Below are 19704 nucleotides of genomic sequence, written 5' to 3'. Positions count from 1 at the left end.
AGAGGGTACCTGGCTGCACAGAGCTGGCATGGGGATTGCTATGAGGGTCAGTATGACGATTGGGTGACGGTGCTATGAAAAGTGTGCAGTGCCCTGTAAAAACAAGGCATTCATGTTTCTGCACAGACAAAGGACTGAGGTTAGCAATTAAGAGGCTCACTGTTTAAGCTCCACATATACTTATTTTGATCAAGGTAAGAGTTTTCTTTGCATCTCAGCCCAGGTGCGTATTAGAAAGACCAGTTCAAACATAGTTTCCTAAGAAATGGAAGAAGGTAGGATGGAGATTGCTGGCTGTCTCCCCAGCATTTATGCTTCCCCATTGTATCTGGGAGGGAATGACTCCATCCCCACCCAGTATCGGCCAATCAGCACAATTGTATTCCTTCTGCCAGAGTGATTGGCCAGGGCGGGCACATAACCCAGGCAGGCTTGACCAATATGTACCTAGCACTCCACCGACCACCGTGAGTGGCTCAGTTGCTTAGATTGGTGTAAACTGAACGGAGCCCATGACCTGAATTCAATGACTGGGGAAAAGACAAACTTTCTCTCCCACAAATACAAATGAGCAGACATGTTTTCCTGGTTGCTATGGGCAGTCATCTAGTTTTATAAGCAAAATCAACCTTGATGATTTCATAATGGAAGGTAGAGTGGAAAGAATGAAAGAGAATTAGTCCTTGATTGTAAAATTAACCTTCTAGATCAAGCTTTGCCTGAAAGCAAAAATATACTTGGATTTCTGTTATGTTTGACAATAATTTCCATTATTTAAGTCACTGAGTTTTTATTTTACTTGTGATTGAAACATGCTACGGGACACGGAAGGTTATCATGGGGCTGTATCTGCCTATTTATTTTCTCTAAACTCTTGTTGCTCCTTGTTTATGTTCATCTTTGATTTCTTCACCCTAAGGCTCATCCCTGAGCTGACTAGTTTCCATCTCCTAGCTCGGTGATCCAAAGGTAGCTCAAGATTTCTATTTTGATTCTCATTAAATGTGACTTTTCTTACAAGTATTTTTAATTGACTCAAAATTAGGCCACGCATTCCATGCTATGAAATAGAAATGAGAATTAATTCAATTAAAATGATTAACTCTTAGCAGCCCTGCCTTCCCCATCCTTGTTCCTCATAACAAAGTTTAAAATTTTTTAAATTGCATAAAAATTTCCCCCTATTCATATAATATTTCTTCTCTCAAATGAATGTACTAGCTATTTTTGTGACCACTCTAGCATCTCTAAAACTAAATTATCTAGTTCATTGCTCCTAGTTCCTCTTTGATTTCTGTATAAAGATTGTTGTCGTTTTGGCCTATGACTTTTAATTCAGTCTATACAATAAAAAAAAAATTGAAATTTAACCACAAGAACTTTTCAGTTTCTCCTAGCTCAATTATTTTCTCATTAACTTTGCTTTTGTATTCCCTTTCACCCTTGCTCTGCCATATTATAGATAACGTTTCTATGATAAAATGTCTTCATTGAGACTTTCTAATGTTTTACGGGTAGTTGAAAGATTTATTAAAGGCAATTTAAGGGCATTTAACATTTGTTTCCAACATGGAAATCATGACAAACTATTTTTGACATTGTGTGTCACCTGGTGACCAAGTGATCGGGATCATTGTTCACAGTAGATAAGGGCTGCCCAGCCAAGAGGGTCCATGTGGGAGCTTACTTTGTGCCAGTGCTCTAAGCTTTGGGCCCTGGGTCCAGGGTTACATCAGCCCAGAGGAACAGTTCTCTTTCTCTAATTGAACCACTCAGAGGAGTTGCCTTTTTAAAATTATCACAAAGGTGCCAAATGTGCTACCTGTGGCCATCTGTGAGATTTACTGAATGACCTTTCTCTGTTCTAAAATTCACTGTATTACGTTTTACAACATAATATGTCATCAGTTATAGCATAGGCTGAAGAGAAGAGAATGGCACTTCCAGCACGTCTTTTCTTGGTGGACCTTTTGTCTTCACACTAGAGTACATTAACTGCAAGGATTCTTTTATTCCAGTAAGGATGGATTTTTTTCCCCCGCCTCTTCCTCAAGACCTTGAAATATCAGAAAGAAAATCTCCAAAACTGTGAAATCGAATTCATTTTTTTCTGAGAAGTAGATCTCTTCATCGCAGGATGATGAGAATAAGTAAAAACACACCAAATTAAAATGGTATCTACCATCAAATTTAGATATCAAGACGAAAGCGAAAATGCCTGGCTCCTTTCTTTTCTTACGACTGTCCATAGAGTTTGCTCCCTGAGAAGAGGCAACCGTGGCACAAAGGTCTGGGATAGTAAGATAAAGAATGATTAGACTATGACAGGCACTCAAAGAAAGAGGAGGCATGGTTAGTGGTACAACAACATTTTTGGTGATAGGACAGAAATGTATGTAGGGGGTGACCATGGCAGCTGGGCAGAGAGTAGCATGAAAGAAAGTTAAGGGAACAAGGACGTAGGTAGAGAAAACCATATTGGTAGGTAAAGAAGCAAGGGATATAGGACTAAATTAATCAGTAAGCAGATGGTTCTTTGCTGCTGATAAGACTACAGCAAGAAGAACTCAGCTATAAGAAGTAGGTAACTAAATTGTGCCCAGGACTGAGCCAACGCTTATAGAAAAATCAAAAGTTAGTAGGGGACACTGTGACTACCCTCTAGACAACAGTAAATGGCCCTGTACTTGCAGAGTACCCCGCAGGCTCTGTCCTGTTGCTAAGTGGAACATACTAGGGAATCATTGGGCCTGCTGTGTTATGAAAGAGAACGCATTTCCACCAATTGGAGCCACAAGATGAAGTTGTTTGAGCACATCACTGCGAATGCCAAGAGGCAAAGACTTGGGAATTAAAATTCTTCAAATGAAATGTGGAAGGCTATCAGAGATTATTGCATGACAATAATCATATCAGAATGGTAACTCCAGTTACCACGGAGAATTATAAATCTGTTCTTAATTTTTCTCAAGTATTTATAACTGTAGAAATACAGGAATGCAAAGCATTGTGGTATATATGATGTAAAGAAATATTACATAGTAATAATCTAGGACAACCCTGTTGATTATAGCTTTCTTATTGCAGTCAAGGTAGGTGTTTTGTAAAACAGCTTTAACTGACCCGCAGCCCTGGAGGAATCATGAATATCCTCAAAGAGCGTGAACTTGGAGGTTGTTGTTTTGTAAATAAGAATGCATCCTAAATCTGGATGATTGTCAGTTTGTTATGAAGCTCATAAAGGATAACAATAAGGGAAGAGCAAGAAGAAGACTTGAGGGTGGAACAGAAACCTAATGAGAACTACAGGAGACATGATGGTCAACAGAAACGAGCAGGGTCCAACAGGCCAGCGAGGACCCAAGCCATCCTGAGACCTTGGTGACTCTCTAACACTTGGAGGCCCCATTCCATACCAAATCAAACATATAAAATTGCATCCAGATGTAACAGTAAACATGATTTTTTAATTTTTTTTTTAGCTGAGCCATCCTGCCATCTGTTGGCAGCTCAGCGGCAGCTCAGCTCGGGCCAGGAATCAAACTAGCGACTCTGTTGCTCAGAGCTCGCACTCTTGAGTGAGCTCTTAACCAAATGAGCCACTCAGCCGGCCCTGATTTTGGACTGTAAACAACTGACAACATTTTATAATTATTAACTTATCTCTCTAAATAGTTCACTTAATTTACAATCAGCTATAATTTTCAGACAACCTTTGTGCACCTCTGGGAACTCCTGTGAAGATCTAACTTACAAATTGTTTTCAAATATCATGGACTTGAGAAATTTAACAATTAATGAGGGCGAACATGATGTCATGGTTTGAAGACAATTAAACAATTAATTCAATTTTGTCATTTTTAAATTTTGGAGCCCATCCATATCCTTGCCAGGCTTCAGATAGTTTTAGAGCCCCCTCTGGGGGCCCTTACAGGCTTGAGGTGTTGAAATGGCCATGAAGGCTGGTACTGTCATTGTGCCAAGAAGACACAAGCTGTTTCCATATCTTCTCCACTGAAGCTCCCCAATCCAGGATGCCTCACCAGTAACTTTAAATAATGAAAAGTCGCCCTCACTGTTCAGGTCAGAATCACCTGAGCTTTCCCTTTCTGCTACTCTTGTCGCCACAGATACCAGGACCACGAAGGACACTTCTAAAATGCTAACTCAATTGTTTCAACACATCTCCATCTCAAACTCATCTTCACCGTAAAACCTTTTCATTCCATCAGAATGCACTTGACAGCACTATGTCATCATTATTTGAAGTCCCTTTTTATTATATCCTTTCAGGAAGTCACTGCAGTAAATACATATAACATTTTTACCCTTTAATAATCAACACAAAAGAGGGTGAGAGAATATCACAAAATAAACAATGGACCTTGTTAAGTGTTTCGTACCTTTCTTTGTTTGGCTTAATGTTGATGTCACCAATGATATGGATGTCTGCAAATTTTATCCTAAATTTGCTCAGAAGGGAAGCCATTCTGAAAATACGAGAGAAACACTTTGTCATTGCATGTGTAATGATTTTCAATCAAAGAGTTTTGTGTTTAAGATATCAAAAGCAATCACATTTATTTCAGCTTAGCTTTCAGACAAAGGCTTTAGTTAGTGTTTGATTGTCGTTATAGTACTTAATGGATATATTAGATGTAGACCGAGTGATTCCACTGAAGGCAAATTCCTGTCAGTGCAGACACTGAAAACAGCAAACCCAGCTCTGCCATCACATTTCAGGGAAGATAATGTAGTCCTGTCTAAGCTTTATTACTTGAAAAAACAAACAATCCCCCCCCCAAAAAATGCTTTATTGTCTATTATCTTGCTGATAATTTTTATAGTTTACCGACAAACTACTGACAAACTAATAATTATTATATATTGTATCATTTTATAGTGGAGGTTTTTTCCCCCTGGCAACTGAAAATTTTGATATAATTTCAAAGTTACAGAAAAATTGCAAGGATAGTGCAAAGAAATCACAGATTCATTAATTGTTTATATTTTGCACCATTTGATTTATCATTCTCTTTTTCTCTTTTATTTATATATGTCTACATCTATCTACAACTTCTGTCTTTCCTTTTTTTCTTTTTTTGCTTGCTTTCTACCTACCTGCTCACCTACCTACCTATCTGCCATTTTAAAATAAATTGCAGATATCAGCGGCTCCTCTACCTCTAAATACTTCAGTGGGTATTTCCTAAGAACAAGGGCATTATCTCATATCAATAGAGTACAATTTTTGAAATCAGGAAGTTTAACATTGATCCCATACTGTCATCTAATCCACCAACCATTTTCAAATGTCACCAGTTGTCCAAAAAAGATACTGGAGGCTCTAAGAAAATATAACTGTTATAGACATCATGCTTGTTTACATTTTAATATGACTTTCTTTAAGAGGAATTAAATGTATAATGTCCTCCCATGAAGGGAGAGGAAATATGAAGAAAAATCACTGCATAAAAATTCGTCATTATTTTGTGGTTTCTGGAAGTCGGTTCCAGGAAGGGTTCAGGACATGCCATTAGAGACCAAGAGTTGCTGAAGATGCTCCTTCAAATTTCTGCCAAAAACCTTTGATTACAGCACATTCTCGTATTCGTACAACTATGTGTCAGCTCTCCATGACTAAATTAATCAAGATACAGACTCACATTGTGGGACTTTTAAAATTATTATTATTTTAATTGGAAGGGATCTCAACAGTCATCCATTTAAACTCTTTCAAACTACAACTAAGAAACTAGGGACCCAGATATGTGTAGTGACTATTGCAGTCTTGCAGCTCATTGGTGGCAGGGCTGGGGTGAGGACCAGGTGCAGCCACCTCTCTTTTAAGTGAGCTGTGCTAGAGTGACTGCTGTGAATTAACCCGTTTGAATCCCCCAGAAGAAACTATTAGACACAAATTCCTTCAGGCTCTTCCTTTCTTGGATACACTTGCTAGTCAGAACACAATGGACATTATAAAAGATAAATGATATGCTCACTCAAGACTTGAGATGGGGCGTCTGTGCCAAACTCCTTTTTGAAAGCATTTGTGGCAGGGGATAAAAGGACTTGAAGACAGTGAGGAGAAAACTTACACAGATAATTTATTGACCAGAAAACCAAGTAATGCTTTAGAACAACAAACATCCAAAATGTTTTAACACGTGAGAGATAAGTTACTTACGCAATTTTTTCTTCTTCAATGCGGTTTATCTTCCCTCCGACATAGATTCTTAATTTACAATCCTTCCATTTTTTCCTGAGAGTCAGGATATAGGGGATAAGGAGTGTTAAACCTGAAAAAAGAGTAAAGTATGACAGAAAAGATGAGTGTACGTAACTGAAAGGAAATGAGTGGCTTTACATCTTTTTTGTTCTCACCTCCATAGCTCCTAAAGAATACAGTCTTTGGAGAGCACAGAAGTGTGCTTTAACTAGTATCGTTTTCATATACCTTCCCAAGCCGTGTGTTAAATTTTATCAACACAGAAATTCTGCCTTCCTCATGTATATTCTGGACATTTTTACCTCCATCATCAAATAACCACCAAACATCAATTGTGCCTTTTCCTTGCTTCTTTTTAAATTGGGTGCTGGCTTCCACCAGTTTCTGGTTGAACTCCCCTACGTGCATGGACTGGATGGTGTTAATGCTGCTGTCTGTAAAGAGAGAAATAATACAGCCATTTGTCTTTTGAGGAAAGAAACAAAATAACTTTCCAATAAATATGTTCAGGAAATTAGAGGAAAGGTCATGAATTTGTAAGTGTTTTTTATACTTGTAAACAGTGAGCTCTGTTCTCTGGAAAGGGAGATAAAGGTCGAGCCCCATAGTAATTTAGCCCCATAGTAATTTAGACTACCTTCAGTAGTTCAGAAAAGTTGATATTGGTTTTATGCTTACAGTTTTCATTATTAAGCTGTGGTCTGTTTTCAGGTCCTTAGTAATCTGTCTCAGAGTGGAATTATTATCTAGACAATTAGTAATAATGTTAAATTATCTGGAAAAAAATTATGATTTTTCCAAATTTCAGGTATAAGTCAATTGAATCATATTTTCAGATTTATTTGAAAGTAGAACACGTGGTGTATGATTTTCTGGAGATATGCAAGAGAATCAGAAGTATTCCTTTGTTAGAGAATTGATTCCCTTGAGTGCAATTTTGGTGTAAATTCCATGAATGTCTGGATTATAAAGGTGCCAGGGACAATGAGCATCTTGACTTTCTGTGACTCTCCCTTGCTTTCTTGTCAAGGAGTTTTGTGAGGCTAGGGTAAAGCCACTTGAGGTATTTGAATCTCTGTGAATGAGATGAAAAAGCCAGGAAATATAGAAAGACAAAATTCCTTTACTTGAATTATAATTAAGGCTGCACATAAAATAGCTAAAAAAAATATTTTTTTATAATGTAATTTCCAACCTAACATGGACACAATGGAAGTGTACCAGGGAACTAGGCCAGTATTTAAATTGGACCCTTGTTCCTATTTGCCAATAGGGGCTTCTTTGCTACACTGTATATGCTCTTTCTCATTTCCACATCTTTGAAAGTTGTAACTTTATTGCTTATTTCAAAGAGGTGGTGTCAGTGTAGTGCTTGGAGGAGAGCTGACAGCTGCTCAAGAGTTTTTTCTCTGATCTAAGAGGTTCTAAAGATGCTTTGTTCTGTCTTTTGCTGTTTCCATGTTTGGGGCTGTCCATTCTGAAGCAATTATTTTATATTGTTTCTGTCTCCCTATGACTGCTGAGGGAGAAAGTAAATACATTTACAAAATGGACCAAACTCTGCTCCCACCACATACATGCACATCAAAGCAGCCAATGGACTCAAGCATGAGTGCCTGGGAGGCAGAGCTGGTTCTGATCTAGAACTCAAAGGAGTTGTTAACCTATGAAAGCCAAGCAGTGAAGGGGCCTACTTAGAGCTGTGTCTGAAACATTAGGTGTTGGAAATAAAACATTATTTTACTTTTCCGAACCATGAGACATGTTGACTTTCAGAGGAGTACATTTTTGCCAAAACTAATTGTGATGCAGAGACAGGCTTCCAGAATAAATTACAAGTCCCCCTTTCACTCATAAGGACATTAATGCTTTCCTCCTCATCATCAGCTAGAAAATGGTACTGGGCTCTGACCTCTGAATTTTCTATTGCTTTTCCAGACTGTACCATTGAATAGACCAGATTCAGTGGCTAGTTAACTCTTCTCACAAATAAACCAAATAATTAGAAAGGAAAGAAGATAGTAGTTAGCATCCAGATGGTATTTTTCTAATATTTACACCCAGAAATTCCTGATGTGCCACCAAAATTTTAGATTGAAACACAAGCATTTTCCTAGAAAATGTCATTTTAAGGGCTTTCTTACTATCCCATGGAATATTCCAGGTACACAAGAGTACCTCCAGTATTTGAAAGAGGAAATGTTTGTATTTCCCATAATTCTATGTAAATATATAAAAATATTATATACAGGTGAAATTTCATCCTTAGGCTATAGTAGGAAAACAAGCAAACAAAACCAAACATTTTCCAGGGTAAAAGATAGCCTCTTTGAAAGGTTGGATCCTGTCAACCTAGATGAAAAAAAAAGCCTGCTAAGTCTCAGTTTGAATCTTGCTATTTGACTTGGAGACCATCCCAGAGAAAAGATCTTTCTTGGGCCCCACACCAGTGAATGACTTCAGTAACTAGGATTATTTGTTCATGACAGAAATAAATGTTAACATTCTAATTTTCTACCAGCAGAGGTCGCTGTAGACCTCATTAAACTCAAGTTGCAGGATTTCTGGAAAAGAGCCATTTAAAAAAAAAGATGTTTGAATAACCTGTTTATAAAATTTATAACATGCCTTTTCATTTTCTGGTCCCCTGTTCCAAGGATGTATACTTGATATTTAGAGATAAATGTACCACTCAGCCAAAACCTGCAGGTAATTAGTATGAATATAGTCCCAAGTCCAGAATTCTGGTTTGTGACGAAGATGCTTTTTTTGAAATTAAACTTCTAGCTAGATCCCTCATTCACCTGTACTAGTCAATTTTCAAATCTCTGAAATGTCTGCAAGGTGTGTGTGTGTGAGGGGGGGAGGGGAATGTAGATAAACCAGTTTGGGTATTGGTTATTACATTTCTGTCTCTTTCTCATCTTAACTAAGAAATTTCTATTTTATGGCACTCAATCTGATCCCAAACCAAATATTATTATTTTAAAATAAAGATTTTACAGTAAGATGTTACAAAGGGCTTAACATTGTTGATAAATGACAATACCTTCTACCTTTCACACATACAACTTTCTCAAAAGAAATGTCTTTCAGTCCTTACTCAACACCCCCAACATCTTAGAAGCTGACTTCGGACCTCTACAGATACTCACGTAGTGGCTCATCTTGTAATCTTTCTTGAAAATTTTAAAAGTACTTACCTTTTTTAGCAGTTGGCTTTGTGATGTTCAACTTGCCAGCTTTTTTAAACAAGCCTCGGATGCCCCCGTTTCCTTCTTCACATTCATTGTCTTTGATGGTGGCTTCCAGAGCCAGCCTCTCCTGTTCCAGCTTCTCTAATTCCTCTGATGACAGAAGGCAAAACCACTCACTTAACTCAGAGAGACAACGTTTTCAAGAACACTCATAAACTATTTTAATATTAAAAGTGGCACATGTACAATATAATGATCATTATAATATGATTTTTTTCCCCTGAACGATTATTAAAGAGGAATGCATGCCAGTAAATTATATTCAGAAAGTAATGACTAGCCCCCAAAAATAGCTCTATGAGTTTTTATTTGTAAGGGCAAGGGAGGCTATTTAATGCCATCTTTATTTACTTCTGGCAAAACCCCAAGGAGCCAGATCCACTGAATATAAAATTTTACACACTGAAAACCACTGATTTACTGACCTAAGCTACTGGGTCAGATGTTTTACAAGTGGAAGTCACAAAATTACAGAAGCGTGCTGGGTATATATCAGGCGCACAACACTACCTCCTGAATTAAAACGTAAAAGTAGAGAACAAGAATGAAGGAAAGATAACTAAATCTTATAATAAGCCCTATGGGTTCTGATTGCAAATGACAGTGAAAACCATCCACCAACAATTCTTTCCGATAAGCAAAATACTTTCTAGAGTGAGTGACCAAAGTGGAAAAAATGAAAGCTGAGATTTCTGTGTGCCTCTCAGAGTTCAAATTGCTTTAAAAAAAAAAAAAAGGGGGGGGTGGTCTCATGACACTGGAGACTGGAATAAAAGTCAAGCTGTGCAAAATTTCCTGTCCCCGGTTTAGACACACTATCCAAACTCCGATGTTGTATCTGGCTGCCTTTTATCTTTTTTGGATTCTGATTGTGACGAAAAATTCCTAGCTGCTATGTAATGTGTTGCATCTTCCTCTGACCTCAGCCTGCACTGGATCCGGGTAAACAAAGACTTTAAAGGCAGTGCTACAGAGCGATGGGCATCCTCGCTTAGTGAGAAAGGAAACCCTTTTGTCAGATCCCCTCATCTCCTTGCCCGTGAGACCAGAGCCTTAGAAAATAAGCAGCGTTCCAAGACAGAGAGCAGGAAACCTTGGTTCAGTGTTACAAAACGCTGGTAGGACTTCTGTAAATGTCAGCCCTCGGAGCCTGTTGCCATATCTATCTGGGAAGCGAAGCTATACAAACCCTAGATTTATCAGTTATGTACTAACTAAATCTGTCAGGACAGTCACATCCCTAGACGGTGCTGTTATTCAGCTCCACAGAATTGTCTGGCTCCTTTCCAGGTCTTAGCAATTAATCTTTTGCCAGTGGCATGAGATTTAAGGTCAAATCACCCATGTGATTTCCCCAAAGCTTCAAAAGGTTCTCAAGATCAGCTGCTACAGAAAATCTGAGAAATTAGACTGATGGTATTAAAGCTCAGACAGGAGTTGCTTACCCCTGACTTTTGAAAGGTGAACATAAGCTGCATCGCATTGGGGTGCATGACCGATTATAGCTCTGCTTCTGGCTTTATGCGACATAAGCAAGTCTTTGACTTTTTCTATGCCTCTGATTTCCTATCTGTGAAATGGAAAACTGTAACCCTTCCCCTCTCCCTAGCATTGCAGAAAGAATAAACAGCAGTTCTCCCATAGTGCTTTGGTGCTCCTTAAAGAACAAAGCAATGAGTATATTCTATAGGCAGTGTGTTTATGCAACTTCCCTAGCATTGCAGAAAGAATAAACAGCAGTTCTCCCATAGTGCTTTGGTGCTCCTTAAAGAACAAAGCAATGAGTATATTCTATAGGCAGTGTGTTTATGCAACTCCTGGAAATGGGCTTAATTGTGCAAAGCAAATGGAGTATTTTGAGAAGCCTGGAAGTTATTATAGCAGTTGCTATTTATTAACACTCTCTGGGTGCCAGGAACTTGACTGCGTATTATTCCTTCCCAAACAGCTCTAAGGTAGTTACTATGATTATCTTCCTTTTGTTGATGAAGAAATTGAGGCTCAGAAAGGTTAAGTAACTTGCCTGATGTCAGCCAGCTACAAGTAACAAGGTTCAAATGTCTGCTTGACTCCAAATCCTGCATGCTTCCCACTTTGAAGAGAACTTTTGCTTTTGTCTTATTACTAGTATTTCACAGTTGTCTTATTAATCTCCAACTCTTCACCTAAATGCTCTCAGGCACATGGATGGTATAATGCCAAGTTAAGTTTTCCACACTATGGCCCCTCTAGCACGTCATTGTAAAGGAAGGACCCTAAAGACACAGGTGCATATGGCAGGCTGCCCAGAGCAGTAACACTGGCAACATCCCGGCTCTGGTGACAGCCTCCCAGCTATTATCCATATTTTGGTGTGCTGCAGGGGCCAGCTGTGGAGTAACAGCTCTTAGCAGTTGTGTACATATCTGTGAGCTTCTTTGGGAACAGCTGCGAGGGCCACTCTGGGGAGAGGGTTCCTTTGATTTTCTTTTCGGCCGGCTCCAGCACACCCTGTGATTAGCCACTCCTGTGGTTTGGACAAAGGAGGAAAGAAGACGGTCCCTCCTTTGTAACAGAGTCAGCTGGCTGAGTGCGCCTGGAGCTGCTCCGGCAGCTTGCTGGAAGGTATATACACAGCCCACCCTGGACAGGGCAAACTTCCAAATCCCAAGCCTGAGAGGCAAAACCAGACTGTGCTTGAATGAGTCAGGTTTAGCAGGTCCCTCAAGGATGACAGAGACAGAGGCCAACAGAGTCTATCCTAAAGGCTAACATCGGTTTGCTTGGCCATCTTGGATTTTCAAATTCACACAGTGGCGTATGATCACTTGCACGGTGATTTTGCAAATTCTCATTAGAGTTAATTCTTAATTATTCACTTTGTAGGTGATCTAAGGCCTCCTTCTGTGCACTCCCTCCTTTGCTCATTTCAGCACGAAGTAGGAGTGGTGTTTTGATGCTCTGTTCTGCATTATCTATCTGCTGTAGTGCTTGCCTCTGTTTGCATACGAAACCAAGAGCAGACTTTGTCAGAGCATTTCTTTCAGCAGGAGGACTGGCTAGCTGACCATTAGGCTCAAGGTGGGTGAGCCACGGTAGCTGAATGGATTCCAAGAGGCTGACAATGAAAACGGCTCATTTCCTCACTGCTCTCACCACCACCATCACTCCATTTGTGATCTCCCAGACTCACGAAGCCCTTTCCCCTTAGTACCTTATTTGATCCCAACACCAATACTGGCAGGCCAAGCTCGTAACTGTCTCCTCATTTTAATGTAAAGGAAACTTGGGTTCAGACAGTTCAAGTGAATTGTCCATGGTTCCCAGCTGGTGACCCAAGCTTTGCTGTCTGCTTCCAATTCTAGTGTTCGTTCCTCTTTACCATCCTTTCTCAGTGATATGCTCTGACTGCCAATACCTGTCTGTTGAAGGAGTACTCAGTCTGTACTTTTTGAAGAAACCACCCCCAAGTTTCCTAAGCAGATAAATTCACATAACACTCTACATTTCCATAATACTCTGCTTCAAACTTTATTGCAATAACTGTGGGACATGGAATAGAGTTTTAAAACACATGTCTGTTTTACCCCCGCTAGACTGAACTCCTGGAGGAGAGCTTATGTTATATTTCATTAGCACCATTGATTGAGAGTTTATTTTGTGCCAAGTACAATACCAAACTATATGACAGGATGGGATAGTCTCTATCATATCCTTTAATAATGCAAAATAACAAATCTGTAATGTAGGTACTATAATTATTCTAATTTGAAAATGTGAAAAGTGAAACACTGGGAGGATGAGTAATTTGACTAAAATCACTCAGCCCAAAAATGTCAACCTGGGATTTAAACCCAGGTCTGTCTGACTCCAAAGCCTATGCTTCGACTTCACATACTCCTTCTCGCATGTTTGACTGTGCCAATACCTCCCTAGCAGTGCCATAAGTACTAAAAGAATAGTTTTGTTGAAATAAAAAAAAACAGGTCAGTGCTGTTAATATAATTCAACATATTTGAAAGTATTATCTCTAGAAAGGAAGAAAACCAAGTAAATAGCTGTCAGGGATGGGGTGTGTAAAGTGTGTGTGTACGTATGGGGTGGGTAAGTTATAAAAACATTACAAAAGACAATGTTGGAAAGAAATAGAGTTAGTGCTGTATATAGAGGTATAAAAAGAGGGGCTTATAGGGGCTGATGGTACAAACCAGGCTGGGATGTGACAGAAGGTAGGACAGGCAGGATTAATCAGAAGAATGAAGAGGCAAGAAAAGGGGTCCTTTCGCTGGAAAGGGCCACCACCTGGGCCTCAGGTAGAAATTTTAATCTTCCATGTTAGATAATTCCATAGTCTATCACGATTTACAGAACCACAAGATTAGAGAGAGAAAAATCCTGCCCTTCTCTCTTTTCAAGATTAAGAGAATCCCTGAGGTTCTAATGATGGATGAAAAAAGCTTAGACTAGGTTCTCTCAGTTGAGTGGGTTTCTAACCAATTCTTCCAACAGTTCTTATAGTAAGAACAAAGAGTGAATGCTGAGCTGTGTCTTCATGCAAATGCCAAAACCACTTCAATAGTAGTTACTCTGTTTTCAGGTGCTTTACAAGTTGATTGTATGGTAACCAACTGGAGTGACCATACTTTGAAATTCAATTTAGTTACCAAGATTGCCTCCAATGTTCTATCTTGTTTTGTTTTGTTTTCTAAGATGCCTTTTAGAAATAGGCAGGAGTGGGCACATTACAATTCACTTTGAATCTTAAGGACAGAAGGGAGAACAGGAAAGCCCATGGAGAAACTGCATCTTCTCTCACTTCACAACATCCGTTTTCTTCATTAATTGCTAAATTATGTTTTTTTTTTCCCTTGGCCAGTCAACTCAAAGCAGTAAATGCTCACCTGAATCAATATTCTGTAGCCCAGGTGAAGTCTAGTTGAACTGAAGGCAGGAAGTGATCCTGCAGTGGTCACCTTCCAATCAAGTAATTATTTCCTACACTACCTTCTGTCTCTATTTTGCTAAGCCACTTTATCAGACACAGCAGAAGCCCCATGCTCTGAGATGGTCATAAATCGGGCAGTACTTACATGGAACGCATGATCGCCATATATCGCAAATCACATTTCATCACTTTATTCTTACCAGTATAACTTGGACTCTTTGTAGAAGTTGGCAAACTTGTTAAATACCCCCTGGGAATTGAGCAATATGAAATACCGGGTTTTGTGTTGTTGGGCAATAAATTAATTTATTAAGAGAAACTGTCAGCCACCAGTACTGGATGAGTTGCTGCCGTATACAAGTTAGAATGCTATGCAGTCGATCTTATCTCTGTAAAAAGTTATTCTCCTCACATAGCCTGTGACACGGTATAGAAATAATTGTCATTAGCTGGTAAATTACCTATAAAGGTGATTTCTATTCACTGCTTTATTAACTACAGTATATGGGCACTCTGAGCTCCCAATATTTCCTTTAAATTATAATCTGTGATGACACTGGCGCCTGTGTTGGAAAAGCTATGATGATAATCATTAACATAGTATAATGCAATATTTAAGATTTATCAGGCTCTTATTAAGCCCTATATTACAGTATAATATAATGAAACACAAGCTTATTTCTTCCAATTCAAAATCTAATATGAGGGCTGTGTCATAAATTGCATAAACTTCAAAACGATGCGTGGAAATGTGGCGTAAAGTTAATTTCTATCATTATGCTATTGTTTTTCTGCATGTTCTTCATGTGCTTGTGTAACATTGTTTTTTGTTTACCCTAGATAATTGGTACTTATAATTATTTTATTAGCATTCAACTGTATTTTCCCCTTCTTGACTAAGAAGCAGAAATATTTCAGACATCAAAATTGATATAAATCAGATACATCCCTTGGGAAATTAAAAGGGGATGCAGTTCACTGTCAGGATTCTTTTGGAAATACCACAGAATTTGCTTCTGTATTGCTTTATAGAACTAAATTGATGGTGAATTTTGGTGGATGGAGCAGGGAGAGGTGGGAGGAATATTTTTCAGCTACATCATATCTTTCAGCTTGAAGAGATCACCATAACATACAAAACAAATATGTAATCTAAATACAAATTGTATTTTGTATTCTCATTGTTTAGATGGAAAAACATTACAGCACAAAAGGCAGGCAAATTAAAGTAAAACATAAAAAGTTAGCAAAAGAACAGGTCTTTTAATATTAGGTTCTTATGTCATGTCTATCTTCACAAAGACAGGCAGCCCCTATGTTGGGTTTTTAAAGGAATAGGTGGAAATATCCTTGTTCTACTCCATTATCTCAGATTTTACTATTGCCTCTCATTATGTAAGCCATTGTTCTCTCCAGATTTAAAAGATAGAACAGTGTTTCAAACAGATATGTTCGAATCTCAGCGCTACCAATTACAGGCCTAGTGAATCTTGGGTAAGCCTCAATTTCATTAGTTGTAAAATGGGACAATGATACTACATTCCTCATAGGGTAGTTGGGATGATAAATGTCGTAATGTATGTGAACATGAAACACAATACATGGCACATAATAAGTACTCTTAATGTTAGCTATTGTTGCTACTAATATATTAAGTTCTACTAGGAAGGAATGTAAATTAATCATGAACACAGAGACAGAAGTAGTATATCTGATCTGTAAATGTAAAAGGCCCATAAAAAGAGAAAAGGGGTATAAAAATGGAAGACTGAAGGCATCAAAGATAACCTTTATGCTACAATTTTGCCTAGGATGGACTCTGTTCTCAATTTTATTTTTTAAAGCTCTTCATACATAAACATTGAGTATACATATCATATAATGGTTCTCTAGTCTATGCAAGCCCTTGATCTATAGTTGCTTCTTCTTTCTTCTCCTCCCTTAGAACACACCAAGATGGTTTGCATCAGAGAATCTACCCAATCCACTCCCTTCTGTTACAATGGAGACAGTCGTGAAATGGCCAACTAGAATCTGGACCCATCAAGCACCAGCCCTCTCAAACCCCTCGTAGGCTTTCCTTTCTGCTGAACCTACCCAGCCAAACCCTGATCCTCCTCTACTCTGGAGATCAAATGCTGCTAGAGAAAAACTGGTCAATTGGAGAAATTGCTCCAACTTCACAAAGAAAACTGAAACTATTACGCATGATCCTCCTCAATTTATCACTCCATTCTTACAAAACTATCTACCTCAGCATCAATCCTCTCCTCTTTTGCTCTAATTTTAGAAGATGAAGCATTTTTCTGCTGTTTCAGGCCAACTCTCCCATCCATGCCCTTTCCTGATTCTTCCTGTTCCTCCAGGCTCTTACTCCCTCAGTCATCCCTCCCTCTCCTTTTTCTTACCTTCATCTTCAATTTCTCCTATTCTCTTGGGCGCATTTTCTTATTCTGAAAACATGCCTCTGTCTCCCATGCTAGGGTCTATAGGTCTCCCTATAGGAAATTTCCTCAATCATATTCTTCTCCTTAGCAAGCTTCTCAGAATGGTTGGTCACATCCACATTCCCTGTTTCATCATCTCATATTCTCTCCTCAGACTGTGGCAATCTGGATTCTGTCAACACTGCTCTACAGCAAGTATGCTCACTAGGATTATCTGAGTTGTGTCAATCACATTTCATGCACAGTCTTTCTGGAATTTTAGGCTGTATTTGACGATGTTGATGATTCTCCTCATTTTAAGCACTCTGCTCCCATGGCTTCCGTGCCACCACGAGCTCCTGGTTCCTTTACCTTTCAGATAATTCCTTCACTGCTCCTTCTTTTGAGTCCTTTTCCTGCGCCTTTGGGCTCTCAAGTACTTCACTCTTTGGGGTATATTTTCAAGTGTCATTGTTTCAATTTTCTCCTTAACTATGATGTCTGCTGTATTAGTTTGGTAGGTCTGCCATAACACACACTACAGACTTGGTGGCTTAAGCAAGAGAAATTTATTTTCTCACAGTTCTGGAGACTAGAAGTCCAAGATCAAGGTGCTGGCAGAGCTGGTTTCATTCTGAGGCCTCTCTGCTTGGTTTATAGATGGCTGTCTTCTTCCTTCCGTCTGTGCTTGTCTGTGTCCTAATCTCTTTTTATAAGGACACCAATCATATGGGACTAGGACCCACCCTAATGATCTCATTTTATCTTATTTGCCTCTTTAAAGACTCTATCTCCAAATACAGTCACACCTGAGATTAGGACTTCAACATAAAAACTCGGGTGGTGGGGGGCACAATTTGGTCCATAATATCTCCGAAATCTACATTTCCGGCTCACATTTCTCCTTTAAGACCAGGACTGTCTAACAGCCTATTGGACATTTGCAGTAGAATTTCCCACGGGAGATTGTTATAATTGAATCAGACATCTCTTCATTAAACCTACACTTCCTCTTGTGTTTTTCCATTTCCATTGGTAGAACCACCAGTCATTTAGTCAGCCAAGAAATCTTTTTTGACTCCTCCCCCTCTCATATTCTACACATCCAACCAACCCCCAAATGCTGCCCTTTGTACCTCCAAAATACTTCTGTCCTTTTTTTCTCCATCTCTAGCTCTAGTTCAGGCTGTCACCTTCTCTATCTTTGATTATTATAAAAATCTTTTTGATTTGTCCCTCTGTTTTCATTCTAGTCCTCATTGAGTCCATGCCCATATAACTGAAAGAGCATAAGATCTAAGATCTAAATTTGACCACATTACTCTCTTAAAAATCTTCATTGGTTACTCATTGTTTACAGAATATGGCCCACATTTTTTAACATGGCAAATGAGGGCTTTTAAACTCAGGCTGTTATATCAGCAGCCTCATATTTCACTATTGTCTGCTTCATGCTTTTCACTTCAATTGAACTGTGAGGTTCAGTTGAACTGCAGTCAGTTGAACTGCTCAGGTCAATTGAAAAAATCCTGTATAAGTGGACCCCCTACCCTCTATAGGGAAAGGCCAGAGTCACTAATCTGAATTAGTGTTTTTGTCTCCAACTTAGATTAGTGATTCATGGCATGATACATCCAGGCTCATTTCCATGTTAGTTGTAAACTAGATCATAGACTCTTAAAAACAAAATACATGGTTTTCTGAGGAAAGAATTAATCTTCATTTTCTGAAACATCTTGCAGAAATTAATTCGGCAGGTTAATTTACTGAAGGTGTTTATTTTCAGTGATGCTGGCTTTGTGGTTTTGTGATAAGAAGAATAATTGATGACTACCCTGGATTGTTCTACATTTCTGGTTAGCAGAACAAAGGCCACTTGCATGAGCAATGGGGGAAACACTGGGAAGAGTACAAACCTGGGGCCAGCACAATAACACAAGTGCCATTGTTACGGGGTTGTGTCTGTATTGTGCAGTGATTGCTCTAGCCCAACACCTGGAACTCCATGCCAGGCATGGTGTAGGGGCTCCAAAAACATTTGTTGGTTGAATAAAGAAAGTACATACCTTGTACCTGAAGAACCTGAGAAATGTCAAACCCTTGGCTGATTCTGACGATGACCACACCAGTCTCAAAATCAAATGCATCGCTGAAAGTGGAAGCAAAGTGGTTAGTGATTTAAATGACCCCTTTAATCCTCAAGCTTTGCATTCATATTAAACTTGCTTCTAGGATTTCAATGCAATTAAACTAAGAAAATTCATGTTAGAATACAACCCAAAGCTGGTGCCTTTCTGTTAGTTCTCCCTTTATGCCTTTTAAAAATGTTTTCTGGGTAAAGGTAACTGAGATACCTAACTCATTTGCTCTGGAACCAATTTATTCAAGTAATACTATCAACTAGAATTTTGATTAAGAGCATGTTACATACTTTAAGAAATTTATTGTTTTCTAATATAAACAAAGCAATCACTGAAATATTTAGAATAAAGAGTTTCTAGGTGGCAAAGAAAATCATCAGCCAAACCTCTCACCCCCTTAGGAGGAATCCTACAACATTGCTGATTCCCAGTTAAAAATGTCTCCAGTTCCTCTCAGTAACTTTCACCATTGCCTTTGGACAGACCATCTGAAACAAGGCTTTTTCATGGCAACCCTATGCTATGGAAGTTGGCTGTTGGGTCTTCTCTACACCCAACACAAAGGAAGTAGATTATCTAGAAGGAAAAGAAAAGCTCTCTTTCTTTTATGTCTGTTCTTGTAGAATATTTTTTTCTCTACCTCTAAAGATGGCACAAGCCAATTAGTATTTTGAGTTCATTTAAAGTTTCCTCCTTGGGAGTTCCTTTGTTCAACCTTCTATGGGTC

At 38.8% G+C, this 19704-nt stretch overlaps 1 protein-coding gene across 4 annotated transcripts in view; it reads right to left on the bottom strand.

The window, feature by feature from the left end:
* The window catches only part of SLC12A1 (solute carrier family 12 member 1), an 82694-nt gene that overhangs the window by 5468 nt on the left and 57522 nt on the right, over positions 1 to 19704 (bottom strand). For all 4 annotated transcript variants that reach the window (XM_019664550.1, XM_019664534.1, XM_019664529.1 and 1 more), the window contains exons 20-24: positions 18903 to 18985; positions 9433 to 9576; positions 6532 to 6663; positions 6188 to 6299; positions 4404 to 4490 (exon numbers count right to left, since the gene is read on the bottom strand). In XM_019664550.1, the coding sequence (XP_019520095.1) occupies positions 4404 to 4490; positions 6188 to 6299; positions 6532 to 6663; positions 9433 to 9576; positions 18903 to 18985 (558 nt within the window). The remainder of the gene's footprint in view (positions 1 to 4403; positions 4491 to 6187; positions 6300 to 6531; positions 6664 to 9432; positions 9577 to 18902; positions 18986 to 19704) is intronic.

Source organism: Hipposideros armiger, unplaced genomic scaffold (assembly GCF_001890085.2).
Source record: "Hipposideros armiger isolate ML-2016 unplaced genomic scaffold, ASM189008v1 scaffold_12, whole genome shotgun sequence".
NCBI lineage: Eukaryota > Metazoa > Chordata > Mammalia > Chiroptera > Hipposideridae > Hipposideros > Hipposideros armiger.
Note: the sequence above shows the minus strand (reverse complement) of the source record. Positions and strands in the feature narration are given on the sequence as shown.